The sequence below is a fragment of the Petromyzon marinus genome, chromosome 54 (assembly GCF_048934315.1).
Source record: "Petromyzon marinus isolate PM22_M1 ecotype Great Lakes invasive population chromosome 54, UKy_Petmar_22M1.pri1.0, whole genome shotgun sequence".
In the NCBI taxonomy this organism is placed as follows: domain Eukaryota; kingdom Metazoa; phylum Chordata; class Hyperoartia; order Petromyzontiformes; family Petromyzontidae; genus Petromyzon; species Petromyzon marinus.
In genome coordinates, this window is record NC_133720.1 from 2802236 (window position 1) to 2828481 (window position 26246).

A 26246-nucleotide genomic window follows, 5' to 3' on the forward strand; every position below is an offset into this window, starting at 1 on the left:
CCCTTCTTCATTGCACACAGTAATTGCCCAACACGTTGGCTATTACGTAGTTTTCCTTCTGAGGCCGCGGTGTTATTGACGAATGCGTTGAGTTTTTTTTGTGGTGGTGGTTTTTTGTTGGTTATTTGTGCTTGCGCACCACTGCTAACAGTATCATCATTAAACATTTTAAATGAATACACAGATAAATTATTATTTAAATTATATAAAGTCCAGTGCAGTATATTGGATGTCGCAAGGCAACAGCTGATGCCCCCCGCCCACTACCATCCCAGCTCTCCCATTGGCTGTCGCCACGCCAACCACCACGATTGTAACGAACTTCCCCCCCCCTCTCTGTTTGAATATACCAACAGCGGCCCTCCGATTGGCCACCCAATATCCCAACCCCGGCCAATCAGAGCTCGGCCATTCGAATCCGAAGCCGCCCCCTCCCGCTGGGGGGTTTGAATCGGCGCTGAACCGCGGCGACGCTCACGATTGGTTGGCCGGCGAGTCACGTGATTGGCGGCCTGGCCAATTGAGAGGCGGTGTTTGGGGTTTTTATTTTTTTAAACCGCGCGGAGTTTGGCGGAGGCGAAGCCCTCCCACCACTCGTCTGGTCCGTCCGCTGAGGGGAATCTAAAGAGGTAAGAACTTTACAAAGTTACATTTAAAATACCATTATTATTAACAGTATGTTAATGATGGTAATGATGTTACATTGATATAAATATATGTTGCAACACGGCCCAACGCTGAGCGAGCGAACTCACCCGCGTTCGATTCCCCGTGCAAGTTAAAGACGTGGGAGAGGCCTTCATCCAGCAGTGGATCGATCATCATAATCCCATTTATTTCGCGCTTTTCATCAAGGATCTCAAAGCGCTGTACAGGACGCAGCAGCAGCAGACACTCGGCATAAAAATAATATAAATGCATGTTATGCTTTAACGATGTGTGCTCAATCCACTGTTGTATGAAAGCCTCACCGACTCATACTCTTTGGTTCTATTTTTTTTTACCTACGTGACTTTACCGAATAGAACCAAAGAGTATGGATCCTTGCAGTCACGAAAGCTTCAAATCTAGAACCTCACCGACTCGTCGGCTATGGGGTGGTGGGGGAGGTTGCGTGTTGACCATACTTCATCGTGCTGGTTAGCCTCAAATGAGTACCTGGTGGCGGTGTGTAGTAAACATCGCCACTGGGGAGACAAAGGCGGTCGGGCGTGGTGTTGGCCACCCACCCCCTCGTGTACCACAGTGTCGGCCTTCATAGGTGCTAATCGCTAATAGCACTTGCCAAAAACAGTCTGCTTTGAGGTGGCCAGGACGCTGGAGTTGAGATTTCGCTCGCCATTGGATGATAAATCAGCGCATTGCGTTAACCACTCGGATTTGGTTCCAACAACGTGGTACAAATTTAAAGTCCAGTCAGTAATTGCAACTCGCATAAGCTATCCGAGTCGAGTGCGCCACTCACTGCGCCACCGCTCCACTCTAGTAACGTGTTTAAACTCTACTGTAATTATAGTATATACATTGGAAGCGTATGCAAGCACACTTTCTGATAGGAGCACAGTCATTACAATACTGGGAGAGGGGGGGGCAGGTAAATGACAACTTATGATACAACCACGTTTCGGTTGTAAGCACAGCAAGTGATAAGCTTGCTCCCAGAGTGCTTTTATTGTATCCACAAAGCCGTAAAGTTAATGTTAAATGCTCTCTGATTTCATTATTATGACGTTGCGTTTCGCCGGTGTTTCCACATTTAAACATTTATAGAGCTACGGATTCGCGTCTTTATAGCCAGGCGAGAGTAGGCCTCGGCAAGGTAAGGTAATTTACCTTTTTTACCGGGTAAAATGGTAACAGGTGTCGACATGCCAAGGGGTAAGGTAAAGGTAGCTCGGAAGAATTACCCGGTAGGGTAAAGGTAGCGCAAAGTATTACCCCGGTAAATACGGTGCCTTGTTTACCGCTAAGAGCTCCGTGGCGCAGTCTGTGGCCTCCATTTAATAAGCAATAATTATTAAACAACTTTTTTTAAAATCATGCTGTTATGAAATCTGTGAGTAATGGAAGAACTCCACGACTCCAGGAAGTGGCCCCGAAGCTTGCCACAACGCAAGGGGACCGTGGCCAATTACAGCCAACGTCAGTTGACAGTGGACAATTAGACCAAAGCCGAAACATAACATATAACAAATAATGTTTAAAAATATTTTTCTTTTATTTTTAATGATAGAATATAGTATTGTCATCAGTATGACATAAGTATACCGAGTTCGCAGTCGAAACCACATTGAGAAGTGGGTTAAAATTGAGTTACAAGATTTGAAGATACGACAACAACAGTGAGTTTAAAGAAAGCGTGTAAAATTGGCATAATCGAGAGTATTCTATATGAATAAAGCACTCTACCTAGCATTTACCTGTTATAAACCTTTTTCATGTGTAGTACCCCAGTAATTACCCTGTAATCGGGTAATTTGCATGGGGTAAGGGTAAAAGGTAGGGTAAAGGTAGGCTCGTTTTTACCTTACCTTGCCGAGGCCTAGGCGAGAGGCAATTCGGACTATGTGATCAGTGCATATCCACTCTCTACTGCTTGATGAGGGCCTCCCCACAACGGGCAGATCGTAGTGGTTTGATTTACTTTACCACAGCAGCTGAGGTGCTAACGTTGTTGTGGGCAGCAGCCAGGGCAGTGCAGCAAAATCCACTGTTGTACTGTGCTTATATGTCCCCACTACTCTACGCGAAGTATGGCTCAACCCGCACGGACCCACACTGCATTTGGGAGGCCCTCATCCAGCAGTAGAATGGCAAAACCGTTGTACATTAAATAAAACCGGAACTGCTCCTTCCGTGGCGTATGTATTAAGCTAAGTGTCCATTACACGAAGGGTCAAAGAACAGTGGGCATTCGCCTGGTTATCAGCATGAAAACGTACACTATGTGCAGCACCGTACAATCCATTTAAATGCAGATGTTGAGCCATATTTTTTTTATTCGCACGCGAGTGGAAAGCCGATGATCCGGAGATAACCCACCATGGATGAGGAGAAAACGCTCAAAGATAAACAGATGGGTTTAAGAACCCACTTGCTGTACTGCCATCTCGTCCACACATTGTAGTCAAACGAATTTTGGAGTTTTGCAAATCTCTGGTCTACTAATCCTTCCCCTCCAAAACGCTGGATCACGGCCATTTCTTTCACCACACCAATCATAAAGATCCAATTAAATAAGCATCTGTAGTATCAATCCCCAGCTCTTCTTGTAAAATGAGAATATTGCCCCATCCAATTCAATTGCCCCGTGGTTCTATATTGAGTACCGTAGATAGATTTTAGGGAAGCATGGCTTTGCGATTTTCATTTTTATACGCAAGAAAATTTTGTATTGGCATGCTCTTCCACACTGGTTCTACTACGTATTGGAAGAAGTGGGAGTACCCACACTTTACCGCACCACATGCAACCTGCCCATCGGCTATCTGTGGTGTACCAATATATGTTGCTGGGTGTACAAATGTGGAGGGATTTTATAACACTGACCATTGTTTCAAGTACAGCACCAGGAAAAAACAACTACCAAAATGCACGAACCGCTTTCCAAACGGTTGACGCTATATTGAAGAATGGATGTACTTTGGGAGAGGCAGCATTCACCTGGGGTGGGTCATCTACTCCTGGTGTGAATAATAATGTCCGATAGAGCAGACAGCGGTATATCTCCAAATTGGATTCATGCCACACTGTGTGGGTGGACAGCCTCTCGACTTAAATTACATTCTGGCTGAGGATATGAAGGTTCCTGCTTATTAGACTTAACCCCACATGCATCCCTTCTGTGTGTGTCGTACTGTGTGTGCGCGCACATACATACACATGAACAAATTAAGCAATACATTAAACCCATTCAATCGTTAAATGCAATGAACCTTGCTATACAGCTGTGACAAATGGCCATGATTGGTCATCTTTTAATGCTTACTAATATTACGATTATTCTCACCCAGACTTGCCTGATCTTGTCATATCTCGAAAGCTTAGTACGGTTAGTGCTGGATAGTGCTAGGATGTGTGACCGCTGTGGATAACAGGTGTTATAGGCTGTGTGACTGTATGGTGAGCAATGCTGTACTGTACTTTACTCATATTCCACGTCTGCTTCCGTGCCTTTAATTTCCTGCTTTGGCCAGCATGGGGAATCGTGCTGAAATAAGTCCCACAATCTGCGTGGCTTGGGGGGTGGCCCGTCATCCATCAGTGGATTGGCGTACACATAGTACTTCACCATTATAACTTGACCAACAGTTTCCACGAAACTCGAGAGTAATTTCACACCGACCAGCATGGTAAATTACAGTCAAACCATCCCCATGACCCGACACAGCAAGGGGTGGCCTTCATGCAGCAATGTATTGGTGAAGGTCTGAAATTATGAACGAATATTTTTACTTGAAATGTTAGACAATTGCAATATTCACACATTAAAATGGAAAAATGGATTATAATTGAAGTTAAATAACCTCTGCTCTACAAGCTAGACCTTTTGAAAGATGTTTCAATTATAAATACAACCGAGGTTGAAAGGATTTATACATTCGCTCTGCCCAGCCTTCTGTCTGTGACATGCTATAACATGCGATCACAATTACGCTTGTTATAATATTTCAATAAGAATATTTTTAAAAATGTATAAGGTTTTTATGATTGGGATTTTACCACCGTGAAAACCAAGTCAATCAAAGGTTTGCAAAACACTTGCAGACATAAGATACATCCACATCCGAAATACCCTGATCCCTACTCATTAGCTTTTGTTCTACTCATAAAATACTTCCAAGTGCAGACACGTACTGGGCAGCATTATTGAATCCGAGCTTTATGCCCGATTCTTTTCTTCCCTTTGTCTTTCCAGAACTAGCGTCACTCGTGCCCAAGAAGAAGTCACCGGGGGGGGGGGGGGAACACGTTGGGCAAAACGCCGCCGCCGACAAGAAACAAAACGATGGCTGGCGAGGGCTCGCAATGTTTGGATGAGCAGTGGAGCTCGCAGCAGTGGCTCGCCGCCAAGCGGGAGGCCGAAGAGACGTACGTGGAGGTACAGCGCGAGGCCGTCGAAGCCCTGCTCCGCTCGGGCCGTGCCGCCTACGACGATTTCGTGCTCAAGGAGCGCCTGCGCGGCTTCCTGGGCGAGGGCGAGATCGAGGAGCTGCTGCGCTGGGCCGTGGCGCCGCCCGCTGCCGCTGACGACGACGCGGAGGACGCCGAGCGGACGCAGCATGAGCGGGAGGACGGGGCCGTGCGGGCGGAGCGCGAGGGCTCCTTGGCCTCCACCTACTTCCCCGAGCAATCGGACGTGGAGACGCCCATGCTGGAGTTGGGCTGGCCGTGCTACAAGGGGCAGTACCGCGGCGTGTCGCGCGCCGAGGTCTACCTGCAGCCCTACGTGGGCGAGGGCGCCGGCAGCTGCCGCGATGGCGTGCGCAAACTGGCCAGGGGAGCGCAGTCGGTTGGTCCTCCTCCATTGACAGAATTTATCTTCGCCGTTTATATTTGAATACAGTAGAACCCCCTGCTCTTGGCGACGGTAATTGGTTCCACCAAACCAGGCGTTAAGTGATTTGGGGTCATTAAGCGATCTTAGGACGTACACGTTAAAGGCTTGATTCGTTTCGATAGCATCGAAAGTTACCTTTTTCATCCAGAAAACTTACTTTATAATATTTAAACTAATGGATATTAATACGTAAAGATACTAACAACATTATAAACACATAACATTACAAGAAACACGGTTAATAAATGCATAAATTGATATTTACTGTACCTACAACAGCCCGTCGTTAACAGGGGAATGGTCGGTAAGCGAACACATTGGGCTTTATGGAGGCTGTTGTGAAGCGATTAGTCGTTAACAGGGGTGGTCGTTATGAGGTGTTCTACTGTACAGTTTTATATACACTACTATACACTACACTATACACTAATATACACTACACTATACACTACACTATACACTACTATACACAACTATACACTACACTATACACTACTATACACTACACTATACACTACACTATACACTACACTATACACTACACTATACACTACACTATACACTACACCATACACTACACTATACACTACTATACACTACTATACATAACACTATACACTAATATACACAACACTATACACTACTATACACTACACTTTACACAACACTATACACTAATATACACTACACTTATACTCTACGGAGGCTCGTCGTTATGCGATTAATCATTAACAGGGGTACCTAATGTACGTCGACACGGCTTCATCATTAGAAAAACGATGATGATGATGATAATGTGCGGCCCTTTGTCGAGCTTCTCCCTGGATGAAGGCATTCTCAAACCATGTCGGTCACGGGGGTTTCTTTCACCACATTTCACTCACGCCGGTCAGTGCGGCTTGGTGAAGGGTTAGGCAGGTGAGCTAGGACTGGTTCAGATACCACTCACCACTGACTAATGTTCGCTGTGGCCAGGAATTGAGTAGGTATTTCTTACGTTTAGCTTTCATCTCATCTCAATTTAGTCGTCTATTGCTTTCTCATCCGTTATCTTCTTCCACATCGATATATTTATGTCTCCGTATGCCATAGCTCGGCATGCCACTCCAATACCTTGGCAGGTCACTCTGCAGAGCCTTTGCAGGCCTAGTGTGGCCCACGGGTTGCCATTTGAATAGCCATCAAGGATGTAGAAAATGTAATTAAGTTCCACTCTCAGGTAGTTCGATATTTGCTGTCTGCCTTTGCAGTAAGAAAGTACATGAATGAGAAGCAGCCCATGGCAGTCCGCTTGAAGCTTCTGCGTTAAATGAAAATGCACACACTTTCACACACACACGCTGACTAAACTGTACACTGGGAGTGTCAAAATATCGACTCCTCCCGCATGCGGTGTAGTCGGCGGTTGTGGAATAATTTTTTCGTCACTTAGTCATAGGAAAAGTACAGTGGTAACAAGGATGCATAATTTGCTGAGTGAGAGTGGATCGGGGCATCGATAGGTATGTATGTCTCAGTGGCTGAGATAATCATTTCCTTAAACCACCACATTCTAATGTGGTTTTGGTGCTTCTGCTGGCTTTAGTAATCTGTGCAAATTAAAACTCTAATGCAGCCTATGAAAATCCATCAATATTTACATTATATTGGGGTTATTATAATTTCAGGAGATCAGTAATTATTTTGAGGAAAATACAGGACTATAAAGTATAATACTTTTTTCTATTAGCCAGAGTAGTTCACATTTTAAAATATTTTGCAGTTTCTGATGTTCTGAATTTTTACAAAGCACATTGCAATGTCATTACGGATTGCAGCCAAATGGAGTATCATATGAGATGCCCCCTCAATGCGAGAAAATATTGTTGACGATGCAGGAAAGTGAAGTTGGTGGTGTGTGGCTGGATTTTTTAATTCGGTAATATTGTCTCGTTACAGTGGAATCACACGATGCAACATCAACATCATTATTCAACAAGCTGTTTCAGCAGTATTCGCTTCATATACATTATCTGCATGTGTTTAAAATGGCAAATAAAATTCTCCCCCACTCAGGACCAAGTACCGTAGCAAATTTGATACGCAAACGTTTGCAAGGGGATGCTGGTGAGGTACCATTACGTTGAGTGCCCGGAGCATGTGGCCGCATTGTGTTTACTTGTAATCTCGTTCGCGTGCCTTCCAAACGCCGATGCTGCATGGTTTGAATATAATGCACAAGTTGGCCTGCAGAATATTTTTTTTATATACAGCAAAAGCCATCTCTAATGAAATAATGCCCTGAGGCGCCATTTTCAATCACGTACCGTTTTTAATAAGGTCAAGAGGTCTATATATCCAGTGTCATTAAAGTCGAGCTGGGATACCGAATAGTTACGTAATTGATGACACTTATCATTTATTGGTTCGATTGCTTGACTCGTAGCCTTAACATGAAAATAGTTGAGAAAAAACAATATCTCTGGATGGGAGGTGGTAATGGATGGAAATTGGCGACGTCATCTGCATTATCTCTTCGTATCACTCTGGGCATGGCTTATAGGGGTGGTGGTGGTGGTCTCCTTCACTCGCAAAGCAGGCTAAGGGACTGCCACCAGTCTTAAAGTTGAATGAGTAATAGACCACGTAGAAATATACTCTTGATTGTCCCACTTTATTGACGCCAGAGCTTCTTGCCATCAGTTTCCTTTTCTAGGTATGCTCTTGCACTGTCACCTTAAAGTCTACCAAAAATAATATATGATTTGCAAATTTATACGGACACATGGCTGGCGATTTATTTAAAAAAAAAATTCCTACATAAGATAAAGGCCTTTGTCAGTCTATGGTGGATGAAGGCCTCTCCATGCGGTGTTGATAATGTATTATTTTTTTACCACCATACCTTGCCATGCTGGTTGTGGTTTGGTGACATGGGGTCGGGGGCAGGACTGGCCAGTAATCAAAATCACGATTTCCACATTCATAGCACGATGCACCCATGCTACTGGGCCAACCAAATACGTTACTGATAACAACAAACTCAACACATTCGTCAATAAGACTGGCTCTAAAACGGAACGTATATAATAGGCCATGTTTTGGGCAATGGACCCTTCTTCATAGCATGTAAACAGGCCAGATAATTACAGTGGATAAGAGTTAAAGACTGCACTTTACACCATGAGACCTGATAATAATCTGGATACATTTAAAAAATGTAACGCCCCATGGTGTAAAGTGCAGTCTTTCGCTCTTGTTCACTATATCTGGCCTCTGTGCTGTGATGAAGGGCCAATGGCCAAAAGGTTACTCATGTATATTTTTAGGCCAGTGTGACTGATGAGTGTGAGTCATTTTGTTATTCAAATCTCCAAATCATTTGTTGAACATCCATTACAGTGTACAAAATGCAGTTGTATGTAGATTTTTGGCTGATGTCAATCTACAGGACAAAAAAAAGCAAGCAATGCACTAATTTGCTTTACAAATCGAGTAGGCGATGCAGGAATTGGTGAGATGTTGGCTATGCCTGATTGTGAGCCCGACGAGCATGTGTGTGCGTGTCTCGTGTGTGCCTTCACAGCTGATTGCTTTGGTGATGGACGCCTTCACGGACGTGGAGATTTTCCGTGACCTTGTGGAGGCGTCCGTCAAGAAGAGAGTGCCCGTGTACATCCTCCTGGAGCCCTTGGGGGTCCCTGACTTCCTGTTGATGAGCGAGCGTGCGGGACACTCGCTGAGCCAGCTCAAGGTAACCCCTGCTGCCACCCGTATGTATGTACGTATGTTGAACATTCTTTTTTCGCCGTACATAGGCAACCGTGATAATCGAAGGCACGGGGGATGGACTATAAACTAAATGCAAAAAACAGCTCTACAAGTACTCCCCCATAACATCTACCAGGAGATGCAGCCCAAAGGATCAAGTAACTCTTATCTCATCTTTTTACCAGCACTCGCTTTTTTCACTCCAGTCATTCGCTTACTGGCAATCAGCCACCCCGTTTTCTCTTTTCAATGCATGCCTAGGCTCTGCATCCAGCGCTGTCCAGTAAGATGTCAAGCTTCGCTAATGACAAAAACCTTTGAAGTAACTTTCAGGCATGTTTTTACTCCAGTCATGTCAACGCAGGGACTTATTAAAATTACACGAATACACCACAGTGACATCAGTCGAACAGTCATGAAATTTCGATTTAAAGCTTTCGTGACCGCAATGATTCATCTTCTTTGGTTATTTCGGTAAAGTCACGTAGAATGAGAATAAAATAATAAATTGATAAAATAAAATAACACGATAATATTCTCACGACGTTTCGGCCACAACACAAGCGGCCTTCATCAGGTGAAGGGACGAGACTGTCTGGTAGGACAGCGCTGGAGTGAAAGAGCCACGTTCAGATCACGACCTTTAAGCTATTGTGTTATTTTATTTTATCAATTTATTATTTTATTCTCATTCTACGTGACTTTACCGAAAGAACCAAAGAAGATGAGTCATGAAATTGTTTATTGTAAGTATAAACAAGTGGATTTTTAGTTTAACACGTAAGCTTTCATGACCAATATTATCCATAATAGAGGTTTTTAGGTAAGATCGCGTAAATATAAATGTGTTGTTAAACCCACCACCACCCAACACAGCCAACTAGTAAGGGTTGTCATGTAAACAGAACGTGCCAATTCGTTACTAGTACAGCAAACCGGTGTGTTGAAGGGCCAAGCCACAACATTTACAATCGGAGTACGACGCTTCGTCAGTAATTACAACGAAGTGCTTTCAAAGTAATGAATGTCTTCAATGGACTATTAAACACACTAAGGTGTTCTTTTCAGTTTTTACAATGTTGTTAACGTCACACTCGGGTTTCTGCATCCATTTGTTTTCGGTTGCATAACCTTACATTTGTAGTTTCAGACTTTAAAAAAAGTATAACTGGTGGGAGGTGGGGGGGGGGGCATTAGTGTACCCGTGTGATGAACGCGCGCTATTGCGGCGTACGTGGCTCACTGTTCACCATCATGGCAGGTAGGCCCACAGCGGGGGAAACGTGGAACATAAAAAATAACTGTTCCATTCGTCATCCAGAATCATTTCGAGCAGGACAAAGGCTATTTTTCAATTCCACTTTTCGATTGTAATTTTTTCCTCCCATCTCCCAGTTTCATTCAACTTCAATAACCCTTCCGTGGCGCTTAAACAGCAGCCCTGGTGATGCTACGTGATTTAGTTTGGGGTGGTGGGGAGTAAGGCTATAAAGCAAATGTGACGGTGACAAGGGCCGAGCAGTAGCGCTTATTGTCGCTTGTTGCAGAGGTTAGTGGTTCGAGCCCTAGCAACTGCCCTGGTTAATGCTGCCAGTGTATTTACCGTTGCACGGTGGACGTTAAAGATCCCGTGATGTTATTCGAAACGGGGGTAGGCCATCGCGTCCTGGAGTCTAAATGTACCAAATTCTGAATAAAATCCCAAATTTCTCCATTGGAATCACACGCAGAAATAATCGCCCCCTAATAATAATTAAAATGCATAAAGCACCCTGAAACAATTGTGTAAGGGTGCCCCCCTATCGGCATGCTAATGCCTACTTGCAGGCCAGGTGTTTAGTGACCCTTGTGCTGCACAGGGACAGCTGCCACTGTGGGGGGGGGGGGGAGGCGCCCTTAAACAAATTTAGATGTGATGTTATTATCTTAAAAGCACTTTGAGATGCCCCAGTGTATAGGATGTTGTATTATTTTTCTTATATCAATGCTGGATGCCTGCTATGAAAAGTTACAGCGTTGGTTTCCTTTCAATATGTGGGTGTTATGATTAACTCACATGAGTATTGTGTTATTCTACTCATTAATGCCTTAATTTGGCTGTCCGAGCCCACTACCTGCCAACTCTTAGATTTTATGTTAGTGCAGTCGGTCATCCCTCGTCTCACTCGAACTTTCCTAATTAAACAAATTAGCGTTTGACTCTGAAAGTGGCGTACCAAGTCGTGGTGCTTTGTCACAGTCGTGCAGGTGGAGTCCTATCTATTGTCCTGTCCATTTATATTGAGCACATCCGAGCCCACTGTTGAATTCCAAGCAAGTTCCAGGCTTCCCAAGCAGTGGCCCGCAGCCCCCAAGGGAGTCATGAAAAGGCAATTTGGGAGGTTGCATGATGTCTCTCTCTTTCTTTCCGTCTCCCCGAGTCTCTTTTGCTATCTACTGATCTCTGCTCTGGTCTCCGTCTCTATACCCGTCTCATAAACTCATCTCTCTCTCGCCGTGTGTGTGTGTGTGCGTGCGGGAGTGTAGGGGTTAGAGTGCTGCGCTACGAACCCGGCGACCCGAGTTAAATTCACGTTCACAGCCAACACCAGTGACGATTATCTGAACCCTTCCTGGCCCTCCCCTAGGTCGACTCGGCATCGAATGAGTACCTAGTGCGGTGTGTAAACAATTGCCACTAGGGAAACAAAGGCGGTCAGGTGTGGCGCTGGCCACACACCCCCTCGTGTGCCATGCCGGCCTTCATTGGTGATTGGTGCTGGCTAACAGCATTTGCACCAACAGTCTGTTCAGGCTATACGGGGGGGTGGGGGATCTTTGTCTCCCTATTCTGTCTTGTGTCATCTCTCTTTGGGGGCTTTCTCTCGTACCTCTCTTCTTGGTTCTCTGTGCTCGTCTCTCTCCGTGTCTCTGCTCGTGTCACCGATCGTGTCTGTCACCTCGAGTATTATTACCCCGTGCTGTTCTTTGACTCGTGCAGTCGATGTGGAGCAACCTCTGCGTAACATTGAGCTGTGATCATCGTCTCCCTGCGTGGCATGCGATCAATATACTACAGCACGCCTTTTAGCATCCCAAAAAAATGGCGTGCTTGATCTTGCCTGCAGAGTGCCTCTGACGTGAATTCCATGTTATGTTGGAGAAGTAGGATGTTTCCATTGCATAAAGATAATGATTTTGATGTATACAAAGTCCGTTTATCCTGGGAAAATGTGGGGGCGGGGGGAGGCAGTACCCTGGTCTAAATATCCAATTGGAAGAGAGAACCAAGTCCTCTATTGCCGGCCCAAGATAAACAAATTCACGGATAATTAATCGGGCAATAGATAAACAGAGTTTGACCGAATATGGGGCTTGCTTAAATGATTAGCAACTCAAAGTGCCTTACCTCTCACATCTTCATCTCAACCATTCCAATGCCTTGCTGCACTCTAGCTAAGGGACTCCCAGTGGTAACTGTCCCTGTGGGGCACAAGACGTACGCAGCATAGGTCTGCAACTTGGCATTAGTCTGTCAGTAGGGGCCGAGGATGCCCTGTGGTTTTACCCATTGAATTGCTGTTTGCAGTGGGGGAAGTTATGGTGAATCTTCGTCTCGCCGCTGGTAATAAATCGCATTTTAAACAATGTTCTACTCTGCCTTCACGAGGCCCACGCTTGTCATCAGACTGCATCAGCCTCTTCCTGTAAATTTTTGCATGTCAGGATTCTGCAGACCCATCGTACACACACCCCTATGTTCTTCGCCCCAAATGATCGTCCGAGATTATTTCCACTGATCACACAGAGGCGGTGGCCCTTCGTTGTCAGCTCACTGCAACAGAACCACGGCAGTCTTTCAAAACCTTCCAAGGCTGCGTCGCGCACAGGCCTTGATGTTTTCCTCATTCGCCGCAGTCGTAGGCTGGCCGCCCTGACCTCGGGTTATCTTCAAGGGTCTCTCTGCCACGGCAACATTCTGCAGCCCGCCTTTTGCCCGTTGCGTGTGACGGTGCATTGTCCCCCCACCACCGTACTTGTTCAGCATGTTTTTGTAAATTTCCTTTGGTTCAGTGTTGGCCAAGCGTAGAACAATCGATGAAGGCACCGCGCTTGATGTTCATTATTTTCCGGCATCCGCGCAACGGTCTGTCTCCGGCATAAGCGCGATGCGATGTAGAACGTTGTGCGCGGGATGAATGCGCCAACTCAAAACTGATTACAAATAACTGCACCATCAACGGTCTCTTAGATTTCCTTTGTATATTAAGCTCAATATAATTGTACCACCTTCGTGTGCATGAGTGCATGTATATGTACGTGTGTGTCTTTGTTGCAATTACATTTTAGCTGAAACATATGAACCTTGTGGCGGTACCCCAGGGTACCATGGTACACTGGCTCTCGCATAATGTCCGTGATTGCGGTCATTTTTAGTCTGTTGATGATCGACGATGCGGTAATCGATTCATCTCGACGAGCTGTACACGATGCACTCTTCAAAGTAGAATTTTTCGATAACAGATTTTTTTTTATGCTAATGTTTGGCAAAGAAGGACCGGATCGATTTATCCCCCTTGAGCGATGCCCGTTTTCTTCTTGGGACGCCCAGGCTTTGCCTTCGGCGCCGCAGTCGTGTCTGGGTCCACCATCGCGTCAATCGAAACAAGCTGGCGTTTGTTCGAGCGGGTGGGGACTGCTTGCTGAATCGGGTCGTCGATCTGTGAGCTGATCTCGCTCGTGACTGCCGGGTAATATGGCAGGTATTCCGGAGGAATAGAAAATAACTTCTTTGAGAGCGAGAGCAATTTCTTCATCGTCAGGCTGCTGACAGGAGCCGTCGGCAAACGGATTGATTGCAACGTCCCCTTCTCGATCGTGTCTACGTTGTCACCGAACATATCATGTAGAATCAATCGATGGACGAGTTTTGACATTCTCCTGCTTGGTGAGCGGGACGTGGAGGATCTCACTGTCGCGTGTCAAGCTGAGGTATCTCATGTTAACGAGCCCTTCATCGATCTCAAAAAAGTAGTTGAACGTGTAGCGGGTTGGCATCTGCTTGAAGTGCTTCTTCAAATTCGCGTCCTAGTCCGTTTAGAATGGGCGTTTGGAATCGCGATTATTAACGATTGTCACCTTAATGCTGTTGACGTCGTTTACGGCCTGCACGATGTCCATCGGGGTGTAAAAGTTCTTACCTTTCTACTTTGATTTAAAGCTTTCGTGACTGCAGTAATTCATATCCTTAGCTCTTTCGGTAAAGTCACGTTGAAGGGAAACAATAAAATATATATAAAACAATAAATAAAAAATTGCTTAATATATATTTTATTATTCTATTGTTTCCCTTCAACGTGACTTTACCGAAAGAGCTAAGAATATTCTTACCTTTCATCGCATTGCGACACCATGCGACGACCCGATCGGCCTGGTTTTGCGAGTGCCCTGGTATCAATTACAGCAGAACGACTTTGCTGTCGAACAATAGCGACAGCATCGCAAAGAACATCACCAGCTGCGACTTGTTTTGGCCGACACAGTTGTCGAGAACAACGAGCAAATTGCTTTGCATCATGCGGGCCATCTTCGTGGCGAGCAGCTTCATGTGGTACACGAAGCGGAGGCTGCACAGTGCGTCTGCATCCTTTCCTTGTGCGTGCTCGCCGTAGAAAATGACGTTGTTGACACCTGCTCGTGATGTCCGCAAGGACGAAGTTCTGGACCATCAGGTTTGAATTGAAGTAATCCGCGGACGGGAGAATGTGATCGTGGTGCGGCATGGCGAACCTACCGCCAGAATCCTCAATCTGAATCTGGATGGTGGGAAGGCCGTTCGATTCCTGCACTGACGGCAGTCGGCTCGGGTCGACTCCGGCTCCGTCGTTGTCGTCGCAGTGTTCCGGAACGACGGTGTTGGGAACTTTCTGATCAGGAGCGTGCTGTTTGACGTACTCCTTGACGAATTTGATCACCGTTCTGCGCTGGCCGACAGCGGCGTCGAGATGCATGTTCTTCTCCAGCAGTAGGCGTTGACGTCCATCATCCGGAAGATCCTTGCGTTCGAGCTGGATGTCGATTCGAACGCAGCAGTCGCAAACGTCCTTCGGCTGTGCGCGTCAAGCTAAGACCGGGATAGTACATGTGGGCGTAGTGAATCTATCTGAAAAATTACACGACACGACGGTCCTGGGCCTCCATCTTGACCTTGTGTCGCCGATAGAGTTGGGTCGACAACGTGGACAATCGCAAGGACGCCGTCCCGCAAGCCGATGATGCGCCCGTCACGGATGTCGCCGCTCTTCTGCCTCCGAAGATGACGAGTCTGACGCCGACGAAGAGGCACCTGCCGCAGAGGATGCCGCTTCCCGCCGCTGATGCTGACGCGCTCGACATGAACGCGAGGATGTGCGTCTCCCAGCTAGTCGCGATGAAGTTGGTTTCGAAAGCCTTTTTGAAGTCCTCGATCTCATCGAGAGCGCTGAGAAAAGCAGATATTTGCCTGGGTTCCCAATCACCAAGATCCCACCCGATCAACTGGTGCATACGAGCGTTCAGGGTTTCGGCGCAATCGTCCTCGCAGCGTTTCGACATCGCGGAGTGGCACTGATTTAGGATTGATTGGTACCCCAGTCGCGGAGTTAAGTAACACCCCAGAAATAAATTGCCTCGGCCATTTTGTATTATTTGGTACCCCGAGGTACCGCCATAAGGATAATTTATTAATATATGTGTATTCCAATGGAGCCTCGGCTAGCCAGACTGAGTGGTCCCACTGAGCTGTATAGCTCGTTTTTAGAAGCGACCTGACCATCACAAATTATAGCTCAACGAAGTGGCTTATCGTGTGGAAATGTATAGCCACCAAATGCTCGAAGTGCGTGTTTATGAATGTGGAAGGAAAATGTACGCGACCCCGGGGAGAGCATGCAAACTCCAAATGTACAGCAGGCGTCAGGGTCGAGCACACGACCTCCTGTATACCAGGCGAGGCAGTTAACATCTCGCCTCCATGGCATCCCACTGTACCCGCCGTTGAGCTGCGTTGGTGACCTTCGAGAAGTAAATAATTAAATAGCAACAAAAAGCCTGAAGTAAAATTAAGCAAGAAAGACCGACGGAGTGAAAGAGATGAAAACGGAGGAGCGGAAAGCAAAATGGGGGAGGGCTACTCGTAGAGTGAGACAAGCCGATGGGAAGCTCCATGCAGGTACAAAACGTGTGCCACCTACTGTGTAGGTACATGCACTACAAGCCGCGTGCTCTGGTTGTCTTTGGAAGCTGTGTCGAGCCATTTATTATTATCATCGTCACTGACTGGGCTTATAGTTGATTGTAACCAGGTATTGTGTCACCGCAATTAAGAATCGGTAAAGTCACGTAGGTAATGAATGAAAACTAAATTAAATCACGACGTTTCGGGCGCAACACCTGATGACGGACGGTTGTGTTGAGCCCGAAACGTCGTGGTCTAATTTAGTTGTTTTCATTTATTTAATAAAAAATTTTACCTACGTGACTTTACCGAAAAAAAAAAACAGTATGAATCCTTGCAGTCACGAAAGCTTCAAATCTAGAAAGAATAGTTAATTTGGTGGTAATTGACGGTGAATAATCTGTGCGTTGGGCAGCGTAATGTATTGCCTTCAGCTTGTAATTTAAATGAGTGCGATGCGCGAGGTGTAAGTCGTCCACACAGGGGAGTGCATCATATTGCGAGTGAAAGATAACAAGTCCTTAGTTAGGGGAAGAAATCATGTTGGGAGACAAAAGACAACTTGTCGAACACCATTTTAATTGTGAAGCTATCAGTCTGGCTACCCTCAACTGCTGTGTACATATGTTGGGTCGTAGAACCACGCGGAGACAACTTCTTGCAAGGGCTTTCGCCGTTTATTAACACGGGTTAAACACTCGGCTCACACCAGGGGGTGGTAGGTGTTCTCTCTGCTCGGTCCTTCCCGCGGACCCCCAAGCTCTGCCCGTCCTAACCTCGGCTATCCCTTGGGCTCTCTCACTCTGCCCGGGACGGGGGTTTATCCAACACCGCCCGGCCGAGGAGATTATTATCAGCCGATTATTATCACAGACTTCTTCGAGCCCTACTCTCGGTTTTATGCGATCATTTATTCTTTCATCTCAATCGCTACTGCTTCATTTGAATTCTGTAATTTCCCTCCCCGCCCCCCCCCCCCCCCCCCGTGCAGTTTTATTCGCAAAATAAAAAATTAGCCTCGAGCTAACATTAGCTTATCGTTTGCATAAATCAACAGCGGTTGAATCTGTGAGCGTTATGAATCTGTGTTAATCCACTGTGTGCTACACCTCACCCCCACGCCCCCCCCACCCCTCCCTATTTGACCCACAATGTTGAAAATTCCACTCCAAAAGGACACTTACTTCCTTTGCATGTGCCGCCCTCTGCTGGCTAGCAGCGCGTGGTCTGCAGTGCTGCCATCGTGCGTGTTCGCGAACGGTCGCCTCTCCCGACATTGTTGCACACCGACGGTGGTGGCTTTGAGACGATTTTTTTTACTATATTGTCCATAATAGAGGATTTTGGGTTGGATCGCCTAAATATAGATGTGTCGTTACACCCGCCACCACCCGACACAGCCGAATAGTTGAAATTGTTTGTTACTGGCGAAATGTCGTACTTGGATTGTAAATGGATCTACTCTACCAATGACCAGTGTGCTGTACCAGTAACAAATTGGCACGTTCTGTTTACGTGACAAACCTTACTAATTGTCTGTGTCCGGTGGTGGCGGGTTATAACAACACATTCATATTTATGCGATCTAACCCAAAAAAACCTGTTATAGATTGCGCTCTCGTGTTAATTGAGATGTAAACATTGCTGAGGCCGATATGCACCAAGCTTGGAGCTGGGATCATTCTGGCAATGACTGGGCCTCTTTATCTGGTTGAACAGTAAAGAATGCCTCATGCACAGCTCCATTGTCAATCCACTGCTAGATAAGGGCCTCCCGATGGCTGTGCATGTCCTGTGGGTTACATTTTTTTATTGTACCTTACCTTAACTATTTTAGGTTTGTGAATGCATGGAAAAAAGTTGGAACATAATACACTATACTTGTGGTTCTTCAGGGCAAGGCCTGCGGGCCACTGGCGGCCCCTGGTGGCCTTTAGCGTAGCCCCTTTTACGGGCGGCTCCCTGACAATACACAAGTGAAAACACCCTCCATCATCATCGTGCTGTGCTGTCAAACCTAACAATGGTTTCTCAAATATATGGCGGCCCTCACACTGATGTCTTATCGGCAAAAGTGCCACTCCCCCCCCCCCCCTCTAAAATTTAGTGAAGAACACCGCACTATACATTGGATATCGCTGCAACGCTGTCTGTTGATAACGTAGCCTGGCCTCCCCCAAAAGAGGCCGATGTCAGCATTTGTTTGAAACCGCGATGGCATCTCGCTCTGCTTCTCCAAACGAGGTTGTGGCTGGGTGGGGGGGGGGCGACGCGTGCATTGGGTCGACAACGGTGGGCTGCCGATGACGAAGGAGGGGGGGGCGGTCTTTGGTCTATGCGCGTGACAGAACGTGCGGGTGAGGACGGTGCCGGGGCTCACCTACTACACGCGCTTTGGAGTCAAGGTGACGGGGCAACTGCGCGAGAAGTACATGCTGGTGGACGGATGCCGTGTCGGCATAGGCTCCTACAGGTACCCTCCAGTCTCGGTGTCTTTTGGCAGTCCACGTCGGCCGACGTCGTTTCCCGTGCCTGTTGGTGGCGACCAGACGGCCACACGCCCTTCTATTTGCCTTCGTGTCGGGTGGTGGCCGGGTTAAACGACACATTTACACGATCCCACCTCAAAAAAGAAAAACTTTTATTACGAATAATATTGGTCGCGAAAGCCTACGTGTTAAACTCGTTACCAATTGTATCAAATCAATTTTTTATATGTAGCCAGTCGGTGGCGGCAGCGGCGTATGCCTGTAACTCGGTACTGTGCAGGCGAGGATTAGTGGATCGCACAAACGTGAAACTCCTTCCCCCCCCCCGCCGTGGGCATCGTCGAGGTGCCCGTACACTGGCTTGCCAAAGACAAGGCGGTACAGAAAACGTGGACTGCGCACCTGTTCCATCTGTGCCAAACTCGCATGCGTTGGGTTTTCTCCTCCCGTGTCTAGCCGCTCGTTAATTGGCCGATTATTGTTTAATATATACGGAGGACCGCAGAGTTTGGGGGAGAATGCTTGTGACGGCTTTATTGCCTGGCTGCCTTCCCACTTGTTCTGTGGTACCTCCTCGTGTCTCTTAAGTCGTTCTCTCTCTATTCAAAAGCAAGCCAATACTGTGCACATGACAAGTCGAAGTATTCCAATCAGTAAATTTGGTAAGTGCAAGACTATCACGAAGAAGCTACGTTTCACCGACGGTCTGCGGTAAGTCTCACGGCAGGGGGCGATGTTGCTTTGTGACTTTACCCAATTTGGTAATTTGCGAGAAATTTTCAGATTTGGATTGTAGATATACACGTGTACAGATTGCTGGCCACGTGTATATCTACATCCCCTTTGTTAATCCACTGCTAGATGAGAGCCTCTCCATGCACGCCGGGGTCATAGGGGGGGTTATTTGACCATACCTCACTACGCTGGTCAGTGAATGTCGATGAAGGCGGAGAGGCATAGAATCAGAATCAAAATATGTATTTATACTGGAGGAATCCGATGAGCTATAAAGCTTTTTTCCCAGATCTCCAGTCAGGGCGGGCAAAGAACGTTACAACAACAAACAGTACAACACACGATAGTAGTGCAAAGTACAAGAAAGGTACATAAATCGCCCAAACACATACGAATACAACTAAACCATCCCAACAATGGATATTGCTGCACTGCCCTGTCTGGCCCACGACGGAACCCCGTACCGCCTATGACAACCTGTTTCTGTGCGGCGGTCGCCCATCCAAGCACCGTCCAGGATCAACTCTCCTTTGCTTCTGAGATCTGATGAGGTTTGGCGCGCCCCGGCTGATTTTGTCTCCGGGCTGTGCCAGTATTACCGTTCTGGATGTGTGTGTATCAGCGGATGGAGGCGTAGGTGGAGTCGTGCGAGGACAAAAGTGGGACAATGACACTGAATGTAGCAATCCAAACCAAATTTTAGTGAATCAATATATGCCGTGAAGGTGGAACAATGTATACTTTGTATCGCTGGCAAACAAGTTGTCATCTGGTACGTTATATTTATTTCTCAGATGATGTTGATTTTTATTTTAGTGCCTTGTACAGGAATTGATTGCTTTTCTTTTTCAATAGAGTTTTAAACTTTGATCGGTGTAGTATCCTCCAGCAAACAGGATGTCACCTGGTAACTGATTTTTCTTTCTCAGCTTATATTAATTATGATGTAATGCCTTGCACAACAATTGACTCTTTCTTTACTGTTTGAAACGTTTAACCGGTGTTAATTGGTAATATAGAAAGAAGTGACTTTGTGCCGGGCTCGTGCGCGTACGCACGTACGGTTTGTCTTTTCATTGTCTCACCCCGCAGCTACACGTGGTCCGACTTTAAGCTGCACCGCAGCACGCTCGCCGTGCTCTCGGGTCAGATCACCGAGGTGTACGACAACGACTTCCGCATCCTCTACGCCCTGTCGCAGCCGCTATGCGTGCCGGGCGTCGGCGCCGTGCCGACGCCGTCTCGGCCGCCGGGAAAGCTGCAGCACGCCCTCGGTGAGCGGTGCGAGACGGCTCCGGGTCAGGAGTCGATCCGGAGCCCCGTGTCGCCGGGACGGGCGGCGGAAGTCCGCCCGGGCGCTGATGACGACGACCCGGTCGCAACCTGGTGCCGGCGCCATGCGGCCGAGCCGCCGCCCCCAATCACGCCGGGTGCCGCCGCCGCCGATGCCGCCACACAGACGGAGGAAGCGACGGTGGAGGAGCGCCCTTCCGATCGGCGCAAGAGCTTTCTGGCCCCCCACAAGAGGCCGCTCCAGCCGATTACGCCGCCGCAGCAGCCGGTGACGTCGGCGAAGAATGTGGCGCCAGGTCGGCGCTCGATGGTGAGCGGCGGTCCTGGGGTGTCGCGCCGCACATCCATGGGTCCCGGGAAGCGGCAGAAGGACGGGGGAGTGACGCCTGGTCCACAGCAACACGGCACCGCCGGCGCCGTCGTCGCCCGCCGGCGCTCGCTGACGCAGAAGCGGCGGAGATCTGACACGCCGGCGCCGGACAAGCGCCGCGCCGTGAACGGTGCCTCCCCTGAGGAGCAGCCTTGCAACGAGGACGGGCAGGAAGCAGGGAACCAAATGGAGGTTAGACAAGTTGGCGCGGCACAAGAGCCGCGTCCGGTGCCGGTCAAAGTAGGCGGGGAAAATTCCGCAGGCGGCATCGGCGAGCTGCAGAACGGGCAGGTGGCGTTGGCGCGGGGGGCCGGAGGGACGGAGCTGCAGCAGTACTTGGGACAGCTGCGCGTCGAAAGGCAGGTGCACTACGACAAGCTGCGGATGAAGGTAGACGGCTTGCTGGTAGGCATCAGCCGCAGGCCCATCGCCAACTGGATCAAGGCGCACCAGGCCGCAACGGGCCACAGCTCGGCGCGGCAGCAGCAGCAGCAGCGGAGGGAAGCGCCGCCCGGCGCAGTCACGCGCTCCGCCGGCGTCCACAGGGACGTGCTGCCTGGAGCCTTCACCAGGAGAGCACGGGAGAAGAGCAAGGAGAACCGCAAGCTGCCGATTGGGCCTCTGACACATTCCGGCAGGCCCATCTCGAGGACGGGATTGTGATTTTTTTTTCAATCGTTCTCACACGCTGTCTCTCTCTTTCTCACCTTCCGATGTGTTTGCGGGTTTTGTTTTTTGCGTTCCGTTTGGCGTGTCGTCCGACGTTTCACTCCACGGGCTAGGAGCGGGGAAACGTTATGATGTCACGCCGAATGGCACGCAGTGCATACTCTCGCCCTCTTTATTTCCACATTTTGCTTTACTTGAACGATTTAATACTACAGAAAACGGCATTCCTAAGTTCAGCGCACCGCGTTATCCTTCCCGTACACCAAGGGTGGGGAAACTTGAAGCCCGTGGGCCGTGTTCGGTCAAAGACTTAATTTCGTAGGGCCCACAGCCGCATGAGGCCTACCCCCGCTTCACAATGGCCGCAAACAATGTTTACCCATCACTGCAGGTTGTCTTGGCCAACTAAAGGGGCGACCATTTCCTAAACTGGCACAACTGGTTTTTATTTTAGTGCGTTCAGTCACTGATACACGCGTCATTCACAGAAGTCGGTCACAGAAGTGACTGACGCGTGTATTTTCATGTGTGGGGAGCGGGAGTGTAGCGGTTAACGCGCTGCGCTACAAACCCTGCAATCTACGTTCGACTGCCGCTCTCGGCCAACACCGTTGACGATTATCTAAGCCGGTTTTGGACCTCCCCTCAGTCGACTCCGCCTCAAATGAGTTCCTGGTGCAGTGTGTAAACATTGCCACTGGGGAGACAAAGGCGACCGGGCGTGGTGCTGGCCACCCACCCCCTCATGTGCTGTTCCGGCCTTCATAGGTGCTTGCTAACAGCACTTGCCCCAACAGTCTGTTAAGGCTATACGGGGGGATCTTTGTCTTTTGGTTGTCTGCCAAAGGAAATAAATACCTATTTGTCTCTCCTTATGGATAGGTTCCCCACCGCTGCACTACTCACGGATTTGTAGCTCATCTTGGCTTTATCTCCTTGCTTCAGATTGCTTGGGCATTTAGACGCCATCATGCGAACGCCGTTCAAATAAAACTGTAAAGTGCTTCGTTTAATAAAGTGCGGCATATGAAGTTTTTTTTGAGAAAGGAAAGCAAGGTTGAGAAACTCCCATTCTATGCACAAGCTGTGTGTCCCTGTATTTGCGTGCATCTGTTCTGTTTCAACCATAACTCGACCATCTACATTTCATGCCTCGTATCTCACCCAAACCGCTTCGCCTGTCGCATCCGCATACCGCCAACGAAAACGTGCGGTGGCTCGTCGATTGCTTTGACGTCTTGCTTTTACTTTGTCCCGAGCCACCAGAACTCGAAGTCGGTTCATGGCCGTGTTCGGCTCTTCCACGGGCCAGAAGCAGATTCACAAAAAGATACGGAACTGTGTCAAGCCCGTGAACACTAGAGTGATATTTTAATTTTACAAGGCAGTTCACCTTCCACATGCACTCTTTGTTGATGTGCCGACAAAAGGGGCTGCTAGATTATTGTACGATTAAGCTTGTCTGTGCTGCAGCTACTGTAACGGATTGCCTTAAAAAATCTGGCACGCAACGTGTGGTTTCACTCATAAGTGGAGCCTTGATGGGGAAATGTTTGTGAAGGATGTGTCCTGAAATGATATGTGGGTTGCTGAAACATTCATGTGGAATGCTCTGGGAGGGTTGTCTTGGTTAAGTTCATGCGCACGCACTGCTTTTAGGTTCGGCAAGTGAGTGAAAATGCGTGGGTAGCATTTCTCTTGTGCTTGGATCATCGTGGGTTTTGTGGCACAGTGGAAAGTGTTGGCAAAATGCATTCCTTAAAACAGTGTTTCAGTACACATGTTTTTGCCATTTTGCACAAAGTAGATAGCCGATTCTGTATGTGACACATATCAAGTAGATGTTCGAGCTTCTGCTGGATTACCAGCCAACATGTTACGGCACTTATCAATGGAAAAATGCGCAGTCTTCAATTAAGCTTACAACTGTTTTTATCCATTCCATAAGATTTTCATATTTATGTTCCGTTAAACATTTTTGTTGTTGGAGCTATTACATTGTGTGGGATTTATTTTATTTCAATTTTATCTTCATTTGTGCTTTTGCCATTATGTCATGATTAGACTAGTCCATTTGGATTTCGCAAGTAGTGCTGACCCTACCCCCTCTGGGCTACAGAGCAAATATTCCTTGCATGGCAGCGGATCGCAGGCAACTTGCCTAGATTCGAACCCAGGTTCTCAGTGGTTCTAGCTCAGCGCTGTGACCTCAGAGCCACCCAGGGCCACCTCGAGACTTTACTTGTGAATGTTGCCCAAGATTAAACCATTACGGAATTTAAAGGGCAATTATGTTTGCTGTTAAATGCTCTGCGAAAGCCTGTTTTTGGAAGTGTTTATAACTTGCAAATTAGAAATAGCTTTTACAAAAAGAATCATCTATTGCAACTGCTGTGATCGCGATGCTGTTTAGGTAGCTATGAACACTCGGCAAAACTGATCAGGACCTCCCCAGGACATCACCTTAATCGCGAGGCTTAAATAAGTGTACGTGTTTTGTCACGGTCATTTTCGGTAAAGTTCACGACCTGAATTTCAGGAAAAAACGATAAATCACGGAATAAGGCGGGGGCGGTGTCTCGGCTGAAAAAAAAGTTTTCTAAAATATAAAAGTTGGTAAAATAGCCATATAGCATTTCAAAACACAACTTGAGGAAGTGCCTAATGTAATGTATTTTACGGCCATTTGCAAGGTTTCACGGACTTTCCATGATCTCTTTGCCAAAAATGTGGTCGTACTCATTCAGTATTGGTTGAAAGAATGGGGAGTTTTATTTTCACCCCAAGATACTAAGTGTCTTCATGTAGTTGTGTGCAAAGGAACATAGCTTTTATTTGAGATTAGTTTCAGATTTCAAAATGGCAGGTTTGCGAGGAATTTTTTTTATCGCTTTTTCCAGTCTTGGAACTTTTAGTCATGGTTTAACGTGTCTTCGTGCTAACAAAAGTTACGCACGTGAAACTTTTGGTGGGAAAAGCATGGAAGTGAAGACATTTAAGTGCCGTCATTTTCGTTAGCAGTCGTACGCGATGCACCATCCAAAATATATTGTTTGTCATCGGATGATTAGAAATTGTGTGGGGCCTGATATTCGATGGGTTTTTTTTATTAGTCCAAAAATCGGCAACTCATCCCGAGCGTTTATGCTTGATGTTGCATGCACCGGTACGGTTTTATTTCTGATTGAGGTGTGATGCCTCTCAACACTAGGCTTGCATGCTGACATTTGTTTGCATGTAACATGCTAGTCTGGGTACAGTGTGCTTTTAATAAAGGAAATTAACGTGATATTTTGCTCATTATTCCTGGTGTGCACATCATCCAGCCGAGACAGTTTATGGCAACAGTGAAATTATTGCAAGTTAATTCAAACCATCTTTTTTGCCCCTAGTTCTTAACTTGCTAAAGTCAAGAAATGTATTAACTCTCATCTATTACATTATTGTGCCGTTTGCTGCTGGCCGCTTGGCATTTTTGGGCCTGTGCTCGGCAGCCGTGATTTAAAAATACATCCTGATCCCACCAAAAGCGATAGATAACAGATGCACATCATCGTTCCTAAAGATAGTATTTTTATGCCTACCTCTGAGAGTGTAAAATAAACTACCAAAACATAATGCGGCTGGCTCGCACGAAATTGATTTCTCTAAGACGATGGTACTTTGCAAACCTACTAGCTATCAACAAAGATTCGTTCATGAAGCCGTCCATATATACAGACACAATTTCAACCCAGAGGAAGGTTATAGACTCGGCAATCATTGGAAAGATGTCATCAACCACTTTGGGTCATGACTTGACTTGTGTTTTCTTATTCTTAGTTTTTTCGGTAAAGTCACGTTGAAGAGAAACAACAAAATAATAAAATATATATAAAACAATAAAAAATTCTCACGACGTTTTGACCATAACTCAAACGGTCGTCTTCAGGTGTGTGTGAAGACGACCGTTTGAGTTATGGTCGAAACGTCGTGAGAATTTTTTATTGTTTTATATATATTTTATTATTTTGTTGTTTCTCTTCAACGTGACTTTACCGAAAAAACTAAGAATATGAATTACTGCAGTCACGAAAGCTTTAAATCAAAATTTGTGTTTTCTTGTCAATCAACCTCCACCGTCAGCAGTGTGGTGTGTGGAGCGGGGTGCAGAGATTTCTTGGTGGCCCTTTTCTGCATTTGCAT

At 47.0% G+C, this 26246-nt stretch overlaps 1 protein-coding gene across 1 annotated transcript; it reads left to right on the forward strand.

Annotated features, from left to right (window-relative positions):
- Window positions 1-470: 470 nt before the first annotated feature.
- On the forward strand, window positions 471-25350 carry LOC116954097 (uncharacterized). Its single transcript, XM_032974530.2, has 5 exons — window positions 471-629; window positions 4919-5512; window positions 9126-9293; window positions 18854-18978; window positions 20822-25350. The coding sequence occupies exons 2-5, from the start codon at window positions 5009-5011 to the stop codon at window positions 22053-22055; spliced, it is 2031 nt and encodes a 676-aa protein (XP_032830421.2). The 5' UTR covers window positions 471-629; window positions 4919-5008; the 3' UTR covers window positions 22056-25350.
- The last annotated feature ends 896 nt before the right edge of the window (window positions 25351-26246 follow it).